Raw genomic sequence first — 25,126 nt, 5'->3', positions numbered from 1 at the left:
CTAGTCTATGTTCTCACTCTATGGATTGCCTGTTCTGGACATTTAATATAAATGGAGTCATACAATATGTAGCTTTTCGTGACTGGCTTCTTTTACTTAGCAAAACCTTCTCAAGGTTCATCCATGTTGTAACATGTATCAGTACCTCATTTCTCCCTCTGCTTTCTTATATAAGTCATAGTAGTGGATTAGTAAGAAAGAGCAGAAAATACTGTATAAAAGCTACCAACACCATAATGCTGTGATTTTTGCTTGGAGGTTGTCTGGAAACACATGGCAGATCTGCTGTAGGCTTCTGAAATACCACAGACTTAGGAAATTTTTCATTTACCCAGATGCGGTCATCATAAAAGCCTACTGGTAGGTGTTTGGTGTCTCATATGATCATATTTTTTGTTGCCTTTGTTAAATTCACTTACACAGTTTAGCACCTTTCCCGATTTTCTACCAAAGTAGACCTGTGAGCAAATACTGTATATAGGAAGATAAAAGGAAGAAATTTAATTTATATCCAGGTCATTCATAAGGTTCTGTGTACTTTAAAAATAAAACATGTCACATAATAAGAGCAAATTGAAAATATCACAAAGTAAATTTAACAATGCAATTCAAATATCTAAGATTTAACTACTATCTTCAGTGATATCGTTTAATTTAATTTTCTAATTAGAGAAAATTTATGCTGGGTAGATGTTAAATAGTTTCTTAAATTGCATTTTGATTTTTGATACCAAGTCAATTAAAAGAGATAGTTTCGATTATAAGACTATAAATTTGTGAATAGTTTTGACATGATCATATTCAATAGTAATCCAGCAGGGAGAGGTCTGGGTAATGAGGAAGCTAAATAGTAAATATTTGATCAGTGTCTTCTGATTCACTTCTCTGAAAAGAATCCTGCATTCAAAGTTATGTTTGTGGCTGGACGTGGTGGCTCACGCCTGTAATCCCAGTACTTTGGGAGGCCAAGGCGGGAGGATCGCTTGAGGCCAGGAGTTCAAGACCAGCCTGAGCAACACAGTGAGGACCCCATCTCTAATTTAAAAAAAAAAAATTATTTTTGCTTAGGTCTTTTTGGTTGTAAGGAATAGAGATTGACTTGAGTTCTCTGAATAAAAAAGCTAGAGGAGGAGAGGAGGAGGGTTTCTGCCAAGTTTCAGCCATGTGACTTGGCTGCTATAGGGCTGCAGGTGTTCCCCATCTTTCCCATGATCCCATTCATTGGAGCCCTCTGCTTAGTAATAGTATCTGCTCCATGGTAAATCGGCTTACATGTGGCTTTGGTGTACTGTAGTTCCAATTCCATCTTTTGCCAATCTTTTATCTTTTGACCTCATCGCTAAATAACTAGCTCCTTCTAGGTGAAGTTTCTGTAAGGTTAGGCATGGAGATGGTGTTTGATTGGCCCAGATAATCTTTTTATACCAGGTGATGGTCAACTGGGTACTTATAAACAGTTGTCTTTAGAAGAGGTATCCCCAAACATTGGTGAGGAACAGGAAGCTCTATGTATAAAACACACTGGCTGCATCCATCCACATCTCAGAGGGCATTTGGCTGGCATTTGGAGGCTATTGTTGACACATTTGATGTAGAAGAATTGTGTTGTGGTATAGGAACGCACTTACAGAATGACAGAAATTATAGCTTTTCATGTCCCCATCTCTTTTTTTTAGTTTCCTTATGAGAATGGGCTTCTGTCTCTGCCCCTTGTAGGTGGTCTTCCAGATAACAGGAAACATGGCTGACATCTGCTCCAGGGATTCACTGTTTACCACCTTCCCTGTTTTTCTAGTTGCAGTTGGAAACATTGGGGGTATTTGGGAGAAAGGCTGTAATTTACTAGGCTTTGGTCAAGTGGCTGCTCCTGGACCGGTGAACTGTGGTGCAGGGTGTGGAGGGACATAAGAGGATGGCAGCTCTGGAACCACGTGGGGCCGTTATGCAAAAAAGGGGGACATTGCTGGGAAGATGATGATAAATAACAATAAATGTTTACAATGTATTTTCTGATAGATCGATGTTCTTGATCCATAGATAAAGAAATTTTATAAAATGGCAAGGTGACATTCACCATTGGTTAATTACTTAAAAAAAAAAAAGGAACCAATAATGGACAGCTTCCATTATGGAAGATCTTTGAAAAAATAAAGTTAACAAAGAGAAACAAAAATTAGCATTTCAGTCTTTAGAATATGCCTCCAATAAGATGTTTAGTTTGCACCAAAGTTATTAACTTGTGAATATTTGTGGTTGATTTTGTGACTTGGAAACAGTCTCTGCCATGCTTGCTTCTTTGGGTTCTCAAGGACCAAGTGTGACAAGTGCCTGGTACTGGAGTGCCATTCCAGATTTTTTAGCAGTACAGTGACGTAAGTACCATATTAGCATGTTCCTTACCCATGTATAATCAATTTCTTTTGGGGAAATAGACCGGGTGTATAAAATAAGCAATGAATTTATATAAAAGTATTATTGTGATACTTTCGAAAACCTGAATCTTAGCCTCTTCATCCTCTGGTTGATAACTCATTTTCTACAATTCTTGTCTATTCTGTATTTTCATTAGTTAATCTTCAAGGGAGTTTGCTGAGTTCTGAAATTTGATCTCTTTGCTGCAAGTCTGTGAATTTTCAGAGCTCTAAGATAGTGACATAATTGGGTGATGGGTGTGTTACTGGGTGAGGCTGATAAGAATTTTGCCATAGAGGTTTAAATTTCTGCCGACTCCTTAGATTTCTTGAACATGTATGTGAGGTTGCTTTATTAGTCACGAGGTTATGTCTATACACATCTTAAGAAACAGATGGACTGAAGTCAGGGAGGGAGACACGGGGCCATTTGTTGGGTCTCAGCCCCTCCCTGCATTACATGTTACCTCTTGGATCTCCCTGTAAGTCCTTAGGAAGCAAACCCAAGGTCTCCACTGTCTCCAGCCTGAGCCCCAGCCTTACCCTGGAGCCATCTTGCCTGTGTGGTTCACAGTGACCTTTTCTCTTCAAGAAACTTTTTTGGCCCTTGTTATTCTGTACCATGCTTCCTGTGCCTTATTAGTTTCATGTGTGTGCTCAAGGTGGGTGTATCCATCTCCCTCCAGCCAGTTACTAAACTTGAAGACAGTGACAGTGGTAATATTTCTTTCAGCATTCCTTTCTTTAACCTAGGCTGGAGTACAGTTGCACAGTCATAGCTCACTGCAGCCTCAAACTCTGTGCTCAAGTGATCCTCCCACCTCAGCCTCCTGAGTAGCTGGGACTACAGGCGCAGGCCACCACACCTGGGTACTTTTTAAATTTTTTGTAGAAACGAGGTCTCAATGTGTTGCCCAGGCTGGTCTCAACCTCCTGGCCTCAAGCCATCCTCCAACCTTGGCCCCCCAAAATCCTAGGATTACAGGCCTGAGCCACTGCACCCACCTGCCTTTCAGCATTTCTTATAGCGCCTAACGTAAGTCTAAATGCAGTTAGGTGCTTTTTATTGAGCACTTGTCAGACTGAAGAACTCATTCATGGTCACAGTTACTAATCATCACTTCATTTGGGGAGATTTCCCCCTAATTTTTGTGATACCTATTGAAGAATTCTATGTGTTTAAGAATTTTACATTAAAATATATTATAAAATAATGTATTACATTGTACATTATAATGCATGTATTGCATTAAAAAAGTCCAGACACTACGGAAGTAGACAATAGATGTTTCTTCTTCCCCAAATCCTTTCTCATGCAGCTCTCTAAAGATAGTTTTGTTTAAAATTTGCTGCATGTATTTTGAGATATTTTTTATGTACATTATTGAAAATACTATTAAGGACTGAATGTTTGCTCCCCACAAATTCATACGTTGAAATCCTAACCCCCACTGCAATAGTGTTAGGAGGTAGGGCCTTTGGGAGGTAAATTAATCATGAGGGTAGAGTCTTCATGAATGGGATTAGGGCTGTTAGAGAACAGCCAGGAGAGATGATTTCTTTACCATGTGAAATGCTAGAGGATGGCTGTAAACCAGGAAGAGGGCCTTCCCCAAGAACCCAACCAGGCTGGCACCCTGACTTTCAGCCTCCGGAACTATGAGAAATAAATGGTGGTTGTTTAAGCCACCTAGTCTATGGTATTCTGTTTTAGCAGCCTGAACTAAGACAAATACCTTTTCTTTTCTAGTAATACACAGAAGCAAGACCAGTTGATTATTAGAATACTGGAGTTTAGTCTTTCTCCCACCAAAGAGTATTTGTCTTAGATTTTAATTCTTACAGTATGTGATCTACTTACTATGATGTTAGCTTAGTAGAGATGTTTTTGAAATTTGGGGGTATTATTTGTTAACCCAGTACAAGCCATTACACAATGGATCAGACTTCCTTCACCTTGCCTCCTTTTGTGCTGCAAGTGTCTGATTCTAGGATTTTACCCTTTTTGGTGAGAAGAGCTAGGGCTAAAGATTTGGATTGTCTGTTCCTTCTTCTGGTCCCTGTGATGTTTCTGGGCCTCTTCCACCTTTGCCTCTTTACCTTCCATATTCCCTGGGTATTAAAGGTGCTCAGTGGAGGGCACCTCTAAAGAAACACTCACCCTTAGGTTGTCCTGCAATTTGTCTGTGTTTTTTTTCTGTGTCATCATTAGCCTCAAGTGGGTGCCAGCAGTTGGAATTCAAGAAGTTTAATGGTTCATTTTTCCAAATGCTGCCCACAATTTTCCTCTTAGAATACTGTATTGTGATAAGGACATATGGTATTTGGTGAATACAGTGACCAAGCACAACAGGGAATGGAACACTTTCAGTGTAGTATTTTACACCTAGAATACCTCCATTTTGCTGCAACAGGCAAAGGCCATTCATCTGCCCCTCAGACTGAAGTACAAGCTGAGTGGAATGCTGTTGTCACTGTTGTTTTTTAACTGATGTGTAATTTAAATCTTCTTTTTCCTGTGGTTAAACAATAGCAAAAACAATTTAGTAACTGTCTAAATCCATGGCATTAGCAGTATGTCCTTTAGCCTGCTTGGCCCTGTCAAGTCAGTTTTTACCTTTTTCTCTAGCCAGGGACATGTGTTTGACAGTTCCACGGGTAGACAGTCCTGAAGCTGTGTCATGTGCCAATTTACGGGGCCATGTTTACTAGCACCTTACATGTCTCTACTGTGAACACAGTTTCATGCCTAGAACTGGTTCCTCTGCAGCAGACGAGTGCGTGCTTCCAGCTTCTGCCCTGCGCCCCTAAGTGCACCATCCATGGAATCATACTCGTTATCTCCACACATTTGAAGGAAGGCCAGTGTGAGTATGGATGCTTGTAAATAATGTAGAGGTATTCAAGACTGCCTTGGGAAATATAGGATGGAGGGGAGGCAAAGCTGAAGGATGTACTTGATACTAAAACGAAACCTAAAACCCCTGACACTGAGTTAACAGGTTGCTTGTGCAGCTTTCTTTGTGCATTTAATCAGCCATCATCTTCAGGCATGCCCACATGTGGTTTGGTTTTTTTTGTTTTTTTTTTTTATTCTCTCACATTTAGGGAGCCCTTTTAATTGGCACATCCAATACAATTATTGTCTGAACTGAATTTTATGATGGAGGATGATGTTTCTATGTTTTTTTAAACTAAATGGAGGACTTTAGACTAATCATGGCAATTGAACCTGTAACTGACTTGTGATTTTTTTTTGTCTGTTTTTGTGATTTTTGTTTGTTTGTTTTGTTTCTGTGACTTGTGATTTTGAAAGAAATAATTTTCAACCATAGTATCAGTAAGAAGTATATTTTACATGGCAACCTAGTACACCCATAAATGTATGTATATGAGTATATTTGTGTGTGTATCCACACATATTTAAATTTCACAAAGTAGTGTTTATTTGTACTACATGAGATTTTCTGATATTTTCTATTCTATTCCACTTTTTAAAATGCTAGCATTGTTCCACTAATTAGATTTTATTACTGGTGGTGTTGGAATACCCTGTGGTAGCAGGCACATTTCAAAGTACACCTAAGTGGTCTCTTTATTTTTAAGCTTTGTGAATCATGCTTATTAGAGATTATTGATTTTTTTCTTTCATTCATTTATTAGTGAATGAATGAGTAACATATTTATTGAGCACCTACTATGTGTCAGGCACTGTGATTAGTGTTAGAAATACAGAGATAGGTGATTAAGTGAAAACAAGTCTGTGGTCAGCAGAAAAGACTTTCAGTTCTCCACAAAAGAGAGGCAATGTCAGTAGACGGAAGGGGGCTTCAGGCCAAGCAAACAGTGCCACGGATGGTACGAACATGCCTGGCCTCTGAGGGAGCCATGCAAAGAACTGCAGAAGGAGCTCCAGGTGGGACTATAGGAGTGGACGAGGAGGGCCTTGAGTGCCATGCGAAGGAGTTTAGCCTTTATCCTGTAGGCCAGTGGTTTCTAACATTAGCTCAGAGAATTTTTATTTTCAAGTAGAAAACTATTTGTTACCTCAATATATACAACTGCGCACTTGGAGCTGCTCTAGATGAAGCAGAGGGCCCTCCCCTAAATTTCCACCCCCAGGGCTCCTGAGGCCCCTGAAGACTTCACCCGAGTACCACCAATGTGGGTTGTAAGGGATGACAGGACCTCCCTTTTGTGTCAGGAGGATCCCTCTGGGGACACTGTGGAAGAAAGCTTGGAGAGGAGGAAGGCTGTGGGGGGAGCTATTTAGGAGACTCTTGTGCTCTTGTAGGGAAGAGACAAGGCCCTGAAACTGGGGTTGTGGCTAAGCGCTTGAGAAAGCAAGGACTTAAACTGTTGAATTAGAATCCCTAGGACTTGCTCTGCAAGGGGATGGGAAAGGGAGGAGGAAGGAGAAGGAGTTGGTTTTGGTTATATGAAGCCTCTGGATGTTGGATGCTTAGGGCAGATGGGGGTTGTGTGAGGTATTTTTGTTACAAATCTGCAAGACAGGCTATTGGCTATTGTCTAGATTTTTTTCTTCTATCACGTGGACTCCAGTTTTTAGGCATATTCACATTTTCCTTAGCTCATGTTCATCTGTATTCTACCAGCCTTTAGAAACTGTGCAGGCCCAAGGCGCTTTTGCTCTGCCTGTGCAAATGCACATTGGAGGTCCTCCTCGGGCCAGAGCACCTGGGAGTTCCTGGGTTTGGATTCAGGCATCCAGGACTGTCCATCTCAGGGCTGATGCTGAGAAAGGAAGAATGGCTTCAGAGCCTACTTTAGGTCACTGCTCTGCCACTTACTAGCTATGAGATGGTGGGCAGGTTACTCCTATAGATGAGAATAATATCCACCTTATGGGATTGTTGTGAGAACTTAAAATAATGTGGAAGATGCCTAGCTCAGTGTCTGCATACAGTAGACACTGCACGTCTGAGGTGTTAATTATAACATTTCATTATGAATATTAATCCTCTCTCCTCCCTGCAAAGAAGCTTCCCTATTGAGAAATATTACATTAATGCAAGGTGGGAGGATTAGGAAAAGTCAAGGTGGAAAAGCAAAAATATTCAAAGGATTCAAAATATTCAAATATTCAAAGGCCATGTTCTGATGGCCTAAAGACACTGGTGACCTGTGGCTTTGTGTGCCATGATGTTCAGAGGGCATTTGTAACCTTCAGTCCTTCTCCTGGGAGGTAGAAAAAACACTGAAAAAGACTTTATTTTTTAACTCAAAAAAATTAATATATTCTTCACATTTTTATCTTTACTTACTGAACTTCCCTGTTTTAGATTTACATTCAGTGCACATTAAAATGATCCTGCATAATCGATCCTAAATAGTTATTGAGAGGATGATTTAAGTACAATAAAAATATGTTAAAACTTTTGATAAATTGATTCCCCCCCCCACCAAAAAAAATGACCGAGGTTGGAGGGAGAGAGAGAGATGGAGATGGGAGTGGGAGACTCTTGTTCCTCAGAAGGAGAGGGACATGCTCAGTGTAGAAATCCAAGTCAAGCAGGCTCTCACTGGAGGAGGGTTGGCCCTTCGTGGGGGTTATTTAGCTTTAGTGCTCTGTTTCTCTTTGTTGAAACAGCTGTAGTTCGGTATCAGGGGATAATAAAAAAGAAATACTACTAGATTTCCAGAGGGATTATTTATAATACTTAAAATTTGTGTATCACTTTCATCTTGGAGAACATTATAGAATATTACTGTAATATTAATAACAGTCTTTGGTAGGGGGCATTATCCCCCATTTTACAGATTTCAATCCGAGATTTTTTGAATTGTGGTGTTTGCTCCAGCCTACTTTAGTGGTAATATAAATCAGAGGCTTCTGGATTCCAGGGTGGTAATTTAAAGGCTCTGATGCTTATCTTTGGACCTTCCTTTTCCAACCCTCTTGGAAATTGCCCTCCTTCAGATAAATATTCGTAGGGCTCTGAATACCCTTTAATTCATGAGGGGAAAAAATCTCATACCTCTCCCTACAATTACGCCATATTAGAGAATTATGAGTAAGTCTTTGAGATACCTGAGTATCTCATTTGTGACATCAAAGTGGTGATTGAGCTTATTAAAAACCTTTTTCAAGAGAGCTGAGCATTATCTGAGAGTTGATAATCAGATATTTTTACAAGGTCATTTTTGTTTCTGATTATCAAGCACAAGAGAAGCATGGCCAGTTGTAAAAGGGAGGCCTAAATGACCTATTAAAAAAAAATCAGGCCGAGTGTGGCATCTCATGCCTGTAATCCTAGCACTCTGGGAGGCTGAGGCAGGAGGATTGCTTAAGGCCAGGAGTTTGAGGTTGCAGTGATTTATGATGACACCAGTGCACTCTAGCCTGGGAGACAGAGCAAGACCCTGTCTCAGAAAAAAAAAAAAAAAAAGATCAAACATTTATTTGTACTAACTAGTATACTAAAAAGATATGGCAATATGAATTATAAGATATGGAGATATAAAATATGTCCTAGACTTTATTTTTGGTAGCTATACAAACTTGAACGAAATTTTTAAAAGGGAGTAAGCTTTTATTTAAGAAAGGATGAAATGAAATAAGCGAAGATACCCTGAAACCCCACTAAGTGACAGATACTATTACTAGCTGAGTGCTTTATTTAACATGCCTGCTAGTCCATTGTTATTCTGTTAATACTGTTAGAAAAATGCTGGCAGATCAGCATTACAATCTAGGGCAAACATTTTTAGGTAACAAAACTTTTTTATGGCATTTATAAAAGTGGATCCAGAGGTCGGGTAGGAGGATTGTCAATACTATTACTGCGGTCAGGAGATCTGGGTGCCCACTGGGCTTCACTGGCTGCAACTTAGAGAAATCATCCAGCCTCTCTCAATCTCAGTTTCGTTACCTGAGAAGTGCAGGGGTGGGCTGGTTGGGTTCTGAGGGCCCTTAGACCTCGAAGATTGTATGTATGCTCCTAGGGAGTTAGCGCACCGTTGTCCTATTGTTACCAAGGTAAGTTTTGGCCTCTCTTCCTGGTGGTTTCTGTGTACACAGTGAGACGCGGACTATGTATTGGTATAGGGACGATAGCAACCTTTGTCCTTGTCCAGGAAGTAATAAATGCCCTGTGACTCTGACTCAAGACCTAGCCTTATGTTAATTTTTTGTTAATGTTTTATGTTTGATGAGTCAGAAATGCAGCTCTTTTGCAGAGTGTTATTAACAAGAACTAGTGTAACTTTGATTATAATCATTTCAAATTACAGACCTCTTTCCTGCATAATGATTTTTGCCATTTACCCTTCCATGATCTTTAATAGGCCAGCTACAAGGACAATTTTTTGATCAATGAGAACCTTACTCCGTTGCTTCGTGAGCCCTTATTAAACTAAAATTATCCTTAACAGCAAACTATGTATGTGCCCACATTGAGAGGATATCAGTATTCTTTAGCTAGGTGGGCAGGCCTAAGTATTTCAGGATAATTGATGATGAGGGTATCATAAAATCTTCAGAGTAAGAAAAACTTGTCTAGTATTTGCCAGGGTGATCCTGTGTACATGCGGGCATTCTTGTGTGCACACACACGCACACCCCTAAATTATATAAATATGTACATGCCTGCTCAAATATGATATGTTGCTACTATTTCTAAACTGCCACTTGATTTACTGTATGTTTTGGGGACTCAGTGTCAAAGCTGCTGACTCAAAAAGTTTTTGAACAATTTCCTGAAGGTTGGGTTTGTAGAAATGATAAAGTCTGACACTAGTGGCAGTTCTGTGGGAAATGGATAAACTCCATGATAAAATCTACTGTACTACACACAAGTGGAGGCTCAGAGGTAATTTGGAGTCAGTAACTAATTTATGAGGCCTTTTGTTGTAAAAAATGAGAGCTGGCAGGATTCCAAGTAAAGATCTTTTTCTTCAGGGTGGAAGGATAGCACTTGGAGAGGGATCAGAGTGTTGGTTGACAGCATTTGAGAAAGTTTTGTTCGAGCTTCAGAGTCATAGATGGGGGATGTGTGGCTGTAGATCTGCTGTTTCTTCCCCTTCCCAGTAGTGCATTCCTCCTGAGTCTTTACTGAAGCTTTTTTTAAAAGAAAATTTTTTATTCTGGTAAAAAAAGCATAACATAAATTTTACTATCTTACTATTTTAAGTGTCAGTTCGATAGTGTTTAACTATGTTCATTTTGTTGTGCATCAGATCTCTAGAACTTTCATCTTGAAAAAATTGAAACTCTATTCCCATTAAATAATAACTCTCCATTTCCCCTCCCCCCAGCTCCTGGCAACTACCATTCTACTTTCTGTGTCGCTGAGTTTGAGTACTCTAGATACTTCATATAAGCGGAATTACACAGTATTTGTCTTTTTCTGACTGGCTTATTTCATTTAGCATAATGCCCCGAAGTTTCATCCATGTTGTGGCATATGACAGGATTTCCTTCTTTTTTAAGGTTGAATAATATTCCATTGCATGTATATACCACATTTCATTTATCCATTCATCCATTGATGTGGGGTTGCTTCTACCTCTCGGCTATTGTGAATAATGCCACACTGAACATGAAAGTACAAATAATCTCTTCGAGATCCTGCTTTCAATTCTTTTGGATATATACCCAGAAGTGGGATTGCTGGACCATATGGTAGTTCTATTTTTAATGTTTTATAGACCTTCCATACTGTTTTCCATAGCAACCATACCGTTTACATTCTTACCAACAGTGCGCAAGGGTTCCAATTGCTCCGCATCCTTTACTGAAGCTTTTATAATGTTATTAAAATAAAGTATAGTGGAAAAAATCACCATCATGGTCTCAAATCATGCTTTTCTCAATAGATGGTAATTAAAAGGGTGATAAAAATGTTGATGAAAAGAGGTGAGTAGAAAGATGGTCATAGGTGAGCTTGGCAGGTATTAGAAAAGAGCTTAGTCTCTTTCTCTTCTCTCACTTCATTCTTCACCTGTCATTAAAATTCTAGTTGTAATGAACGAATACATTTGCCAAATATTTTTTTAAAATGCCTCCTGTGTAGGCTGCTCCCTCAGGAAATCATAATATTAAGGAAAGGTCAAGGTATAAAACTGAGAGAAAGGGTCTTTGAAAAACAAAGTTTTTGGGAGCTATGTGTTTGGTTCTGTGCTGGGCTGGGAGGATGAGATCGAAGCTGTCAATACCACAATCTGGGCTCTCATTCTCTCTCAGCTGGTGCAAGTTGGATATCAGAGAACATGCAGAGATACCAGTCATCTACCACTTAGTACAAGCCTGTTGGCCCCACCTTGGTGTCGGATGCTGGAAGGCAGGCAGGAGAGGAATTAGGATGAGCTTTCTCCGATTCTGAGCCCTGGGCCCACTTCACTTACAGAAGCATGAGAAATCCATGTCACTTCCTTTGTCCTCAGCTCCCCCTATACCTTCAGGTTTGCCCCAGAAATTAAAGAGGCGGCAGGGATTCAGAAGGCCCGCTTTCTAATCTCTGGTATGCCAGGAACTTACTTTATATCTCACGGCTCTATGCCTCATTTTTCATTGTTCTTGTCTGTGAATGAGATGGTTGGCTTTGAAAAGGAGCTTCTGATACCTGTTAGGACTTTTAGCTATCATCTTCTAATTGTGAAAGATTCAGGTATGGACCAGGAGGTGGAATAGACTCCACAGTTCACCATATGGTGCTAACTCCCTCACAGAGCTTTTGCTGTCACTGATGTTCAGGCTTCTGAAATAGCTAAATCATTCTGAACAACTGTTTCTTAGAGGACACCAGGCTAGAGGGTAGGGGGTGAAGGTTGTGTAAGACTTGCATCTGCCCTAAAACAGCTTATGATACATTTCCAAGAGCATTATATGCAGAGAACCTTAGAGATTTTCTGTTTCAGATCCCTTGGTGTTTAAGGAGAGCACTCAAGACTCTAAGGGCCCAGCTCACGGTCACATAGCCAGTCAGCGTCCACAGCTGAGAATGGAGTCTACTTTTCATTTCTCTTGAATCTATAACTGGCGTGCTTTCCATTATTTTAATTAAGCAGATAAGACTAGTGCAGAGGAAGAGGTAAGCAATACTCCAATACAGTGTGATACATGCCAGATGAAGGAGGCTGACAGTGCTGGTGTAGGGTTTCTGAGAAGGAGCCATCATCCCAGCTGGGATAATCTGGAAAGCCTTCCTGGAGGAGGGAAGATTTTGAGCTGGGCTTGAGCATGAATGGACTTTAGACTGAGAGGTGAGGGGAGTGCCGAGAGCAGAGGCATGGGAAGCCCAGGACAGGTGGTGGGGCGCTGATCAGTTTGTTGGAGCAGAGGAACAAGCAGGAAGGGGACTGAGCCTGACATTTACTGAGCATCTGTCTTGTGTCAGACATAGTATCTGGTGCTTTACCCATGCCATCTCAGTGTCCTGAGCGTGGGAATGACATCCTAATTATGCATTTGTTTGAGGACATCACTTTCTCCTCAGCCCGTTCATGTACTTGGGGACCCATCCCCCTTAGAGTAAAAGTCAGTTGTCCCTTGATTCAGAGGGAAATTACCTGGGTTAAAATGGAGAGATAAAGAAAAGAGGGAAGGATTTTATGTTTCTGTAAAGGTCTCAGAGGTAGCCGATAGTATTTAATTCTTTTACAGTGAGCCTGGAGCCTGCCTCCCGCTTAATGGGCAGCTGGCAGGCCTTGGCACTCCTGAGTGACTGGGCTGTCCATGAATTATTCAGGGCCTGTGCCCAGTGAGTGGCTGCCTAGCAAAGTCCTGTGGGAAGGAGGCTGTGCTATCTCACTGAGAGATCAGCAGAAGCTCAGGTGCTAAGGAGGAAGAAATGACTGCACCCTCAAAGTATTTTACATTTTAACATGCCAGGGCTGCACCCATTGTTCCATATCCCTGCAACTGGGTAATCGGGACTTGTTTTTGAAAGAGCAAGGAACACCACCCTCACCCCCAATTAACAGATGCAGTGCCTACGCTGTCATGTTAGAATGGCACACGTTGGCAGGGATTTGGTTAGAAGGAACATTAAAATTGCACAGATAAGGCAGTGTAGGAACAGAGAATGTTGGTGTGGAAGAAACCCTGCCCTGCTCTGATACTTTCTCAGCCAAGTAGAGAAGTTCAGTTATGCTCCATTTAGAAGGGTACTTACTGTGATGATCAGTAACCTGACATCCCTTATATGCTACCGCTTTGTATTTGTATATGCCTGTGTGTGTATCCATGTGTTCTATTTCCTCAACTAGGTTAAAAGTCCCTGCAGAGAAGAAATCACTTCTCACAACGTCATGGGTCCCTATGATGGCCTCTGCCCATGGGTGGGGCTGAGATCTTGTTGGATGGGTTGACTTTGGCTCTCTGCACAGGAGAAGGTGTGGGGCCGATGTCATGACAGTGAGGTTTGCACACTCCCCCCCCCACACACTCCTTTTGTTTTTCTCCTCCCTCTTTGTTCTCCCCTCTCCAGGTGCCTGCCATACCTGCTCTTTTCACATTTTCTCATTACAGCACCTGGAAAAGGTAACACAGGTGTGAATACCTGAGGACCTATTTTCACAAAAAATATTATAGATTTGTGGTTCCTCCTTTCCCATGAGCTGTGCTACCCAGGGAACAGTGTCTTCCCACTGCCCCACCTGTGCCCTTGTAGGACTCTGGCCCAGTGACTCTGAACACCTGTGTGTGTCAGCCTTTTCCCTCAGAATTGGAGGTGGCAAACAGAGCCAAGAACTCTGGGCAAGAGCAGGCCTGGCCCCAATTACATTCCTCGAATATTCTTTTCCTATAAACCACTCTACCTGTAGCAGAGAAGCCAAGTCATAGCTCTGTCTACTATTACATTCACAGGTATAGCAACACTTGTTTGCCAAAGGAGGTGGGGTGCTCCGTGCTGGGGCATTCTTTTGCCGGTACAGGGAAGCTTTGCATGTGCAGATAACAGACGCGATAAGAATGCAGGGATAAGGTTTGGCCGGAGTAGAAGATCCAATAAACTACATTCCTTCCCCAGGACCTTGGGTGCTTGTTACAAGTGTAACTTGTCATTTTTCTTTCTTAGCAGTGATGTCAGGTGTTTTGTATTCAGTTTTGATATGACCAGTTTGGCAGGAAACAGGAAAAGAGTATGAATGGAAATGAGTTTTGCCCTGGTATTTCAGATTTAACTATATAACGAGATGTTTGGGGGGGGAGGTATGAGAGAGAGAGAGAGAGAGAGAGAGAGAGAGAGAGAGAAAGAGAAAGCACACGCACAAGTAAGCCATCCATTCAAGGAACGGAGAGAGTAATGGATGGAAAAATGCCTTTAGTCTTCCCTTCAATTTGTTCTGGTTATTCTAAGTCCTGAAGTATCAAATCTGATAGCCTCACCTCAAAGAAACACTGGCCTTTCTAAAAACGGAGGCCTTTTATAACTTGTTTCATAGCGAGTATTGCATTCTTGCTATCTCTGAGGTGTTACTCCTTTCTAGCTATACAATATGATTTTGAGTATGCCTTTCCCAGTGCTTAATGGGGTGAGTTAAAGAAAAAGTAATGAAGTATATGCGTACTTCCCAGATGGAGGACTGGTCTTTGTGCTCAGAAATTCCTATGTCCAAAAATCCGAAGGGGTGACCACTCTGCTTCCCAGCCTGAGGTCGGTGATTCCCTGTGTAACCTGCAGCATTGTCCAGCTGGTGCTCCCTGGTGAAGTAAGAGACCCATAGGTGGGATAGAATTAATTTTTGAAATTTCCTCTATGGGGAATTTAAAGACTAGTAATCATAGCTGCTAGGGTTGTGTTAGGATCTTTGTAGCCATTTATCTCAACTTACAGAACACCTCTATGGGGTTGGTCCCGTTATTTTGCCAGGTTTTCAGGCCCAGAGAGTCACAGAGTTAGAAAGTGGCAGAGCCAGCTTCTTAGGTCCCAAGTCTGCTTTTAATCACCTTTCCTGCCCTAGCTTTGCATGTCCAAGCCCTGACTCAAATGCTCACATGGACGGTACTCTAGAAGCAAGTGGAGGGGTGGTCTCACCCCTAATTTACTAGGAGTAGTATGGGTTTGAAGGGGAGAGGAAGAGACTGCTTCCAGCTGCCCAGGCTGTGGGCCTTGAGTGGGAGGTGTCACGGGAGAAAGGAGGGGTGGCAGGCAAGTAGCCTGCCATTTCCATGCCAGTGTCAAATGTGTTATGCTAGTGGGACTTTTTGAAAATTGTTCTTTTGTGAAGAGAAGGAGCCTTCATATAATCTTTTGTTTTCTGCTTTGGCTGGATTTCACGGTGGTGTGCTTGGTTGGTTGAGTTTTCTGGTAAGCGTGGAAATTTCCATTGAGGAAGGGATAGATTTTTAATAGAAGCAGGCTTTGAGGAGAAAAGAGAAGGCAGCAACTAGGTAGTTAGGGGGTGGGAGGTTCTTTGGGTATTAGATAGTAGAGGGAGAAGAATGATCTCAGTTAAGGACTCTAGAGTGGGGGAGTTGGCAAGAGGCTCCTAGAGAAGGGAGTAGGTGGCCCAGAGAGGCAAGACGGAAGGAGAACCAGAGATGAGACAGAGGATAATAGAAACTCGTGCCCTGTGGAGCCACACGCAGTAGCATGGTTTGGAGCCTGCTTCTCTATCTGGCCACACTAATGGAAGAGGACTATTTTAGTAGTATTCTTTTGGTTTCCTATAAGGAAATGCTCAGGAGAAATTGGCGGTGGTCATCCAACTGTCAAGGAATTTGACGGTGGTGAAGAAGGAAAGGCACATCTGGAAGTGGCAGTAAAAAGTGGCTGAGAATTCAGCAAAACATTTTGTCTGTGAGACCTTGTTGTTTTCTGTCCCTCCCTGTTCCCACCACTTCTTTCCCAGCTCTGGGGTTGGTTTTTCAAGTCCTGGGATTGGATGTGCACAAATCCCACCACATTTTAGCGTTCTGGCCATCCTCTCCCAGACATAGTGAGTCTTGACGATGTTTGGATGTTCAGGAAATGAACTTCTGAAGTTTACCCTTTCAGGCTTGTTGTAATGCTGGAAAAGCATTCATCCTTTCTCCCCCTCAAGACAACATAAAGCCTTTTAGAATAAACAGAGGCTTAATCTCACCCCCTTAATATTCCCATTCCATGCCACATGAGGAAGCATACAGAATCTTAGTGTAGAGGTCCACCAAGTATGAGAAGGGGAACAAAATCAGACAAGACCTAACAAAACCCGTCCACAACAACAGAACCCTCAAATTAGCAAGTTCTGTGTGAACTAGCAGAGAATGTGCCTAATCCTGACCCAAACTACTGTTGTAGAGGTTCGTGTGGAGGCTTGCTTACATTTTAGGTTTATCTTGATACCACTTATCGAGTTTTATGGTTTTTCTGAAAAGCTTGGAATTCCTTGGTGAGCTGGATTTACTCAGAGCATGTAAGAGAAACAGCAGATGGAGAAGTGGGGAGCGATCTGGACTTGGCGGATCTGGGGTCCACGTGTTGGCTGTGTCACTCACCAGCCGGAGGCCCCTGGGCAAGGTGCTGTATCTCTGTGAACCTCAGTTGCCTTGGTTGCACAATGGAGACAATACCTATGTCACAGGGTTGGTTACTTGAGAAAATGAATATGAAAGCATTTTGTAAGCTACAAAGTGTGATCATGTATAGTTATTATGGCCATTCAGTTTATATACAGATTGATGATAACCCATGATACTTAGGACCACAATTATAATTGCAGCCTAAGGTGGGGGGAGCAAATCACTAATAAATACATTTAGAACCAGAAGGAATTTTTATGATCATAAAGTCCAACCTATTTAGGCTTTATGGGGCCCAAGGGAGGTTAGAAACATGTTCAAGATTACATAGTTTCTTGGTGACACTCAGAAGTCAGGGTGACCCTTGGTCCCTGACTCTGAACTTGAGTCTTTTCACCAGACCATAGCACTTGTAATTTGGTCTGTCCACAGACAGCCATAGGGACCTGGCCTTACCTTTCTGGCATCACAAGAACAGCAGATACAGAGTATTCAGGCCGCCCCTGCCCCCTACCCCCGCTCTAAAACCCCCAGAGTCTTCTTTGACTCTTTCTTTTGAACCTCCCACATACAGTTGGCTATCAAAGTCCTATGGATTAACTCTTCCATCAACCCATTCCTTTTCATTCCTGATTGCACCTTTGACCAAGATAGAGTAACCACCTAATTGACCTTGCTGTTTTCATTTCCTCACCTTTCTGCCCATTCTAACCAACCATTGCCAGGTTAATCATCTCTAGAGCCCAGCTCAGACCCTGTTACTGCTTTGGGTTAAAAGTCTCCAATGACTCCCAGCTCAGGCTCAGTTCTAACCTGCCTCTCACAGCTTCCCTCCCAGCCTGGCTGTTCATTACGCTCCAGCCAAACTGTAGCACTTGCTGGTGCTGTTCCCCAGGGTTGGTGCTTTTACTATGCTGCTTTCCCCCACTGGGAGAGGAGGCTCCTCCCTCATTCCAGCTTGTTGATATCTACCTGTGTTTCAAGGTTTGGTCTAAGTGCCAGTCCCTCCAAGGGTTTTCCCACCCCACTTCCTCCAGAAGGCAGATGTGACCCTCCTTGTCCTCTGAACAAGCTACCCTCCCCTAGCCCTTAGTGTATTCTTTTGGTATTTTACTGTTTGTATATTTGTCCCATTTCCTTTGGCTAGCAGCTCTCCTAATTATTTTTTAATCCTCCAAAACACTCGGCAATGTGCCTTGCACACATCAAATAGTGTAAATACAGGTCCACTGAAGAAATAAAGAATGAGTGGCTCTGGCCTTCCTTTCCCTCCTCCTCACTGCTGAGTTGGAGGTGGTCAGAAGGGCCCCAGGGTTGTGTCCTATTCTTCCCTAGCCCCATCACACCAAGTGAATTGCCATTTATCTCTGGTCCCTTCCCCAGCCTCAAAACCTTTCTTTCTAATACTTGCATGTATTCAGTCTGCATGGTTTGTTCCAGGACTGAGTCTCAGCTAGTGTAGTGTTGGCTGCACTAGTCCTAGCTCATCACATTATATGTAATTTGGCTAATTAAAAGGCTTACTGTATGTACTACCCCATACCAGAGGGAGCTGAAAGGGAAATAGTAAGTGGTGACTCCCTTTTTCATTAAGTGGTTTAAAGATGAAAAATAAAATGTTACAAATTGGAAACACACTTGGTAATCTCATTTTCTGTGCCACAGTTGGACACTTAGAGACTTACCACTTCATCAGTATATTTAATAGTGCAGGAACATGTTAAAAGGATCATCATTGAGACGATTCCCCATTCTATGTCTCTTTGTAGTCCTGATGTGATGTGGGGTGGGGGCGGGGAAGAATGCAAGGAGAGGTACACTTTGAAAAATATACTTGTTGGGCCCAGCGTGGTGGCCGGTGTGTGAGGCCAGGAGTTAGAGACCAGCCTGAGCAAGAGCGAGACCCTGTCTCTACTAATAATAGAAAAATTAGCTCGGTGTTGTGGTGGGCACCTGTAGTCTCAGCTACTCAGGAGGCTGAGGCAAGAGGATCACTTGAGCCCAGGAGTTTGAGGGTGCAGTGAGCTATGATAATGCCATGCACTCTACCCAGGGCGACAGAGCAAGACTGTCTCAGAAAAAGAAAAAAAAGAAAAATATAATTGTAATTTTGAATAGTATGACAATTTTTAGGGCGTTTTCATATCATCCTCTCAGTGACCTTGTAGAGGTGGGCATTAACAATTACTCAGTCTGACAGCTGAAGTTTAGAAAGAATCCAGGGTTTCTTCTAAGGTCATAGGGTGATTAAGAGGCTTGGACAGGACCTCAGGTCTTGGGAATGTAGTCAAGTGCTTTCTCCAAGACCCAGGGTTTTGCCACCTTCCTGCCTACCTTCCCTTCAGCATTGTGAATTGGCAGAGGCTTTAAAAAATGTTCTATGTCTTGGGTGATGAGAAATGTCTTCTCATCCTGGTTGGGCCTGGCTTTAGGTTGATACTGTGGATGTATTAAAAACTCAGTTGTGTGGATGGAAGCAGTAGGATTGCTCAGTGTTGAGCAGTCAGCTAGACTCTGGGTTTGTATTAACTCTTGCCCTGGACAGGATGCGGTTGCTTGAATTAAAAGTGCCCTGGGGACTGAAGTGAACCTGGGGTGGGAGCCCACCACATAGTGCAGACTGGAATCCCCTAGGAATGAAATTACCTTCTTCAGAGAGCATTGCTGCAGGGCTCCAGACTGGAAATGCTAAATGTGTAATTTGTTGTCTGTTTCAGTTAGTGAGGAAAAGGGGTGGGGGGTGGGGAGACTAGAGTCAGTTATTGCCCAAGAACACATTTTGATCATGTATTTTCTATGTAGAGGATTTTATTTTTTTTAGTTGAGATTGGTGGAAGAAGCAGCTAGGGAAGAGAAATTTAAAATTTTGGAGAACCAAAAGTTTAGAGAGCTTGTTATACAAATCGAAGTAAATTTGTAATTTCTGGGTTCTCTCATTTCCCCACCGGTCGTAAACTCCTCCAGGTTAGGGATCCTGGTGGTGTTTACCCGTGTACCTTTCTCCCACAATGCCTTGCAACCCGGGGCTCCCATAAATCTTCCTTGCGTCGAATTACTATTATAGGGCCGGTGTTATCCCAGAAAACCTCCGGCTTAACATCCCATGATGGCAGCGTAAATCGGCTGAGAAGATTCTTCAGTGAGCCTGAACTTACACCTCCCGTGCCGTGGGCCCGCGTGGCTGGCCCCCGCCTTGGGCCCTTCCGCGCCCAGGTGCGCGTCCCGCGTCAGCCTCTCAGGCGCTCAACGGTGAACGCGCCGCGCGGGTCGCGACCTGCGTGGCCGCTCACGCTCGCTGGCCGCCGGCAGGCGTGCTCTCCTTTTCCTGTGATAGTAATCGGAGACTTTTCCGTTAAATGAGGCTCTCAACAAAAGCTTGTAATTCCAGCAGCTTTGTTTGGGGAGGCACCGCCGCGGCTACGGCCGGCGGCGTGTCCAGGCCCGGCCCGGGGGCGGCGGGGGCGGCCACGGGCCGTGTGTGGGCACGGCGACTGGTGGGGGGCTCGGGCTGGCCGGCCTCCCCCGTGCCCCTCCTCGTGGTACAGCCTGCGTTTCCTCTACAATGCTGTTATGCTAATCAGGTGACATCACCGCCCAGCACACGGCGAGTGGCTCCTGATTAAATTACAAACCGGCGGCCGCCGCGGGCAGCCGGGAGGTGTGTACGCTCCTCGCGCGAGCTCCCAGGCTCGGCGACCGTGGCATGCTTAGGATTGGCCATATTTTTTTTAAAAAGTTTTAACTAGGACTTGCGTCCCTCTTCTTCTCAACCTCCTTAGTTCCTCGGTAATTTATTTCGAGCTTCCAGGCAAGGGGCACAGAGGGAAGGAGAGCAACAAGGAATTAGATGCCTGAGTGGCAACTCCTCGCCGGGCTAAGGTGGACTCTCCTGTAGCCAACTTCCTATCAGACCTCCCTGCTGGACTTTCAGACCGGAATGGGGCTCGCCTAAGGTCCAGCCCTTTCCACCGGGGCTGGGAGCCAAGCCGTGCGGAAGCTGCTGCGTGTTGGATGGGGGTAGGAGGGGGCCGGAGCGGGATTTCCACGGTGCAGCCCGCCCGGGCGTTACGCCGGGCATAATGGAATTGCAGAGGACGTCTAGCATCTCCGGGCCGCTGTCGCCGACGTACACGGGGCAGGTGCCTTACAACTACAACCAGCTGGAAGGGAGATTCAAGCAGCTCCAAGGTAAGCCCGCTTTCCAAGGCCGGGCCTACCCTGGGGCCGTGCCAACGGGGGTTCTTGAGGCTTTATTTGTGCCATATGGTACGTGACCCTAATGAAGACGGGCGGCCGCAGTGCTCGGCCCCAAAGCCTTTGGTTGGCTGCGGGCACCCCATTCACGACTTAAAGGAGGCATTTGCTCACACTGTACTCCAGAAAAGCCACCATTTAGAGTCCCTGCCTCTCTCCAGTGCCCTTTTGGCTCTCCTGGTTGTCAGGTATCCGCTGGCCGCGGCACATATATTTTCTTTCCTTTTAGCTAACTTTGCATCTCAGTAGATTTATGCTCTAGACCTGTTAGTATGCAAGTATTTGATTCCGGGTCACCTCGGCCCCCTGCCCCCAGCCTCTTACCTCTGGGAAGCCTTAAAGGTGTAAAGTGCACTGCTCAGAGACCTAGTCCTGTAGAACAATAGCAAAGGGGAGGAGGGAGTGGTCTTTTTGTTCCTAAGCTTTCCGTAAATTACAGTTTTGATTCTGAAGCTTAATTTTAACTTTTTTTGATGTATTGTGTTGGGGGGAGAGCCTTCCCTTCAATTTAGTGGGCTATGCAATTTATAATGAAAGCCAGTTATTGTCATTCCAATGCTATGGGTTGGATTAGTTGGATCAATTATAGGTTTTTTGGAGTCTGTATTGGATTGAAATAATTGGATGAGTCCCAGTATTTTACTGCACTTAATTTTTAGGGAGAGGAGGATCCTGTGTTTGCAGTAGTGTACTGTTTTTTCCCAGTGACTGGTTTAGCCTTTATAGTCCTTAGCCTGCCCTGCCTGGCCTACAGGCCCTGGCCAGCAGTGTCTCAGAGCTGATATGTGAAGAAAGGTTCATAACTGAAAACAGAACTCCTTCCGTTTGGAAGCCCCTGGAATCAGTAATAGGCTGGGAATGGCTCTAGTACTGTAAGAAAGTAGTATTCAAAGACCGTGTGTTTCTTATTTTAACTCTTCTCAGGGCCACAAACGGGTTTCCTGTGAGGAGGAGCAAGGAAGGAAGGAGCTCAGTCCTAGAATGTTTTCATTGGGAAGGGGGAGGATATATTTCATTCATTGGTTTATTTGTCTTGTGAAAGAGTTGACAGTAATGACACTTTTCTGGAAAACAAGGGCCAGAACAGGACGTGATTTTAAACATTTGCTAGGCTGTGCTGCATTCCTCAGGCAGTTAGCTAAGAGGAAGCTCCATTCACTCTAGGGAATGGTTCTATATCTCTGGTTCATTCCTCTTGGGCCCTTTGAGGGTGGAATTTGCTTTTTTGAAAACTTATGTGAGGGGAGCTTGCAAGTAGTTAAATAGAGAAATGGGGGGGTGTCTGCTATCTAGGTCTGTAATAGGAGCCCACAGTTTTAGGGTCTGAGAATTAAGGGTGTGCTCTTCTCATAGCTCAGACTCCCCACTCATTGTGTCATACCGCCAAGGGGAAAGCACCCATGGGCGTCCTCAACCGGAAAACCCATCACCAATCTCCTGTCAGCCCCTGCGTGGTAGTCTCAAAAAATGCAATCAAGGAGAAAATACTAGAAGGTGTGGGGAGGAGGCACCCCTAGGCCCACCCATAACAAAAAACAGTTATTCTGAAAGGGTTGAGGGTGGTTGTAAAACTGCTCACTGTGAAGGGTGGCACTTACACACAGGAAATGTCTTAACTGTCCTCTCTGGACAACGTAAACTTTAAATAAAAAAAAAAAAAATCAATAAGTGCCCTGATATTTTACTCTTATGTGTTTCTCGAGGAAATCCTTTCAAAAGCTGGGGGCTCCATGTTTTCTGTGGTGGCTTTCTTAAAAAAAAAAAAATTTTTTTTTTTTGTGACCTTTGTTCCCTAATTTAGCACCAGATAACTTTCTTATTTCTAAATATCGTGGTTTAGAAGTTGCACACGTTTAGTGTTGGTATTTCTGTAACAGAAAAACCACCCATGTTGAGGAACTGAGAAAGGGTGAATTAACTTTCAAGTATGGTGGATCTCAGGAGAATTACAAAATTACAAACATTTGTCAGTGTCCTTAGGAACAAATGGGACTGATGGCATTTTAAACAACCTTAGGAGAATTTTATAAAACCGTTCCCCATTCTCCACTCCTGGTTTGCTGTTTTGTTTAGTATTTGTAGTTCTTCCAGTCATCACATATTTTTGATACATATAGGTTCTATCTGCTGATTTAATTTTGTACATTTCTACAAGGCTGCCTTTTTTACTCTTCTGGGTATAATCTTTCCTGGCACTTAATCACCGAAAATTGGCAAAATGCTCATTTGAATCTATATTGGATTTTAAATGCCTCCTATATGAATTTATTCATTAGTGCCTGTGCCTAAGAGTGCTGTGATTTTGTGGAAGTTATTTCTAAATTTTTTGACTTCAAATATTTTCCACTCTGAATTCCCCAAAGTTCAGGAGGTGCCATAGAATGACATTTTATGTTCTGGCTAAGGGGAGAGTATAATATTAAAATGAGTCTGGTTTTTTTAGATAAAAGAGTTTGTAGAGATTTATGGGTTAGTAAATAAGTGTGATAAAAACAAAACCTCATCAACTTAAGAGACTAAGATACAGAGTGATGTCTTCATTACACTAAGGCTTGTGGCATTAAGAACACAGTGTCTTGAACCTCTGATGGCTTCAACATTAAACACACACACACACTCCTCTTTCTCAAATTTTCCCCTGCAATATTAAGTCATCAGCTTCCTCAGAATCAGTTTTTGTATCTTATAAAGTTGGATTTGTTGTTTTGTTTTTTCTTTTTAAATAATAGAGGAATGCCGAAACAACAAAACTCAACCTCATATGTTTAGAAAAATGTGTTTGCAGTAACAGAGGTTCATGATATGGTCCCTGCAGATACCTTCCCTCCAGATCCTATTAACCAGCTTAACTCCTTATAGAAGAATACTCATCATGCTACTTTCCGACTCAGAAACAGTTGCCTATGCCCGTTGTGTAAACGAAATTCCAGACTTTAGCTTGGCATTGAAAGACTCTGCCCCATATGGCCCCACCCCACACACTGCTTATTCCAACTCTTACTTTCCAGTCAAACCTTCCAGGCAGACAAGCCTGCAGCTCTTCATAAAACCCAGCCCTGGGTGTCACCTTTGTCTTCTACCTTTTGCCTCAAATGCCCTACCCTTCCATTTAACCTATATAAATCCTTCTTACAATTTTTAAAAACTCTTCTTACATTCCAGTTATTCCATAACACTTCTCCTTGTCTCCTTTGTTGGGGTTGGTGAGAAAAATGGTTTTGTCGAGTGCTTACCATGTACCAGACACCATAGTAAGAGCTTCGTATATGGTATTTTATCTAGTCTTTATAACACATCTGTGAAGTTTTAGAGATGAGAAGATAGAAAGAGACAAATAACTTGCTCAGGGTCACAGGCATTGTTGAATTCGTGCTGCACATTATTTGGTAACTTTCTCCTCTCAGACTTCAAGATGTTAATATTAATATTTCATTTAAAAAAAAAAATGACAAGATGCCATTGTGAAATACCCGCGCTAACCTGGTTCCCTAAACTACTTATCTGCTCCCCAGAGCACTGATTCTGTTGGCTCTGGCAATGAGATTGTAACAAAGAAAGGATCTACTTGAAAAGCATCAAAATGAAATTTTTCTGCCTACTTTGCAGCCTGACTGACATTCAGCACGTGATATTTCTGGAGAAGATGCTTTCTCTAGCTATTACGGCTTCATGAATTTGCACCAGGGAGAATTATGAAGTGCTCTGTCTTCCCTGGGACATAGAAAGTAAAAAATTTCAAGCCATGGGAATGCATTACTCCTAAGTTTATTACATGCTGAGAGTTGCCTTGTTGAAATTTTTAATTTTTTTGTTTTAATTTTTTAACTCCTAGGGAAAGAATAGAGCTGATTTTATATTCACGAATCATGAAGAAAATTTATTCTCAAGTTTTTTTTTTTTTTGAGACAGAGTCTCACTCTGTTGCCCGGGCTAGAATGAGTGCCGTGGCGTCAGTCCAGCTCACAGCAACCTCAGACTCCTGGGCTCAAGC

At 42.8% G+C, this 25,126-nt stretch overlaps 1 protein-coding gene across 3 annotated transcripts in view; it reads left to right on the top strand.

Moving 5' to 3' along the window:
- Positions 1 to 25,126, top strand: part of SPTBN1 (spectrin, beta, non-erythrocytic 1) — a 139,004-nt gene that overhangs the window by 11,175 nt on the left and 102,703 nt on the right. The window contains exon 1 of one of the 3 annotated variants that reach the window (XM_012649848.1): positions 20,508 to 21,069. The exons of 1 other annotated variant lie outside the window; for it this stretch is intronic. In XM_012649848.1, coding sequence (XP_012505302.1) covers positions 20,961 to 21,069 — 109 coding nt within the window. In that variant the 5' untranslated portion in view covers positions 20,508 to 20,960. Of the gene's footprint in view, positions 1 to 20,507; positions 21,070 to 25,126 lie in introns of those variants that run through there. One more of the 3 variants, XM_012649850.1, reaches the window with a different exon arrangement.

The sequence above is a fragment of the Propithecus coquereli genome, unplaced genomic scaffold (genome assembly GCF_000956105.1).
Source record: "Propithecus coquereli isolate 6110/MARCELLA unplaced genomic scaffold, Pcoq_1.0 Scaffold305, whole genome shotgun sequence".
NCBI lineage: Eukaryota > Metazoa > Chordata > Mammalia > Primates > Indriidae > Propithecus > Propithecus coquereli.
The sequence above is the reverse complement of the archived record's forward strand: the minus strand, read 5'-3'. Positions and strand labels throughout refer to the sequence as shown.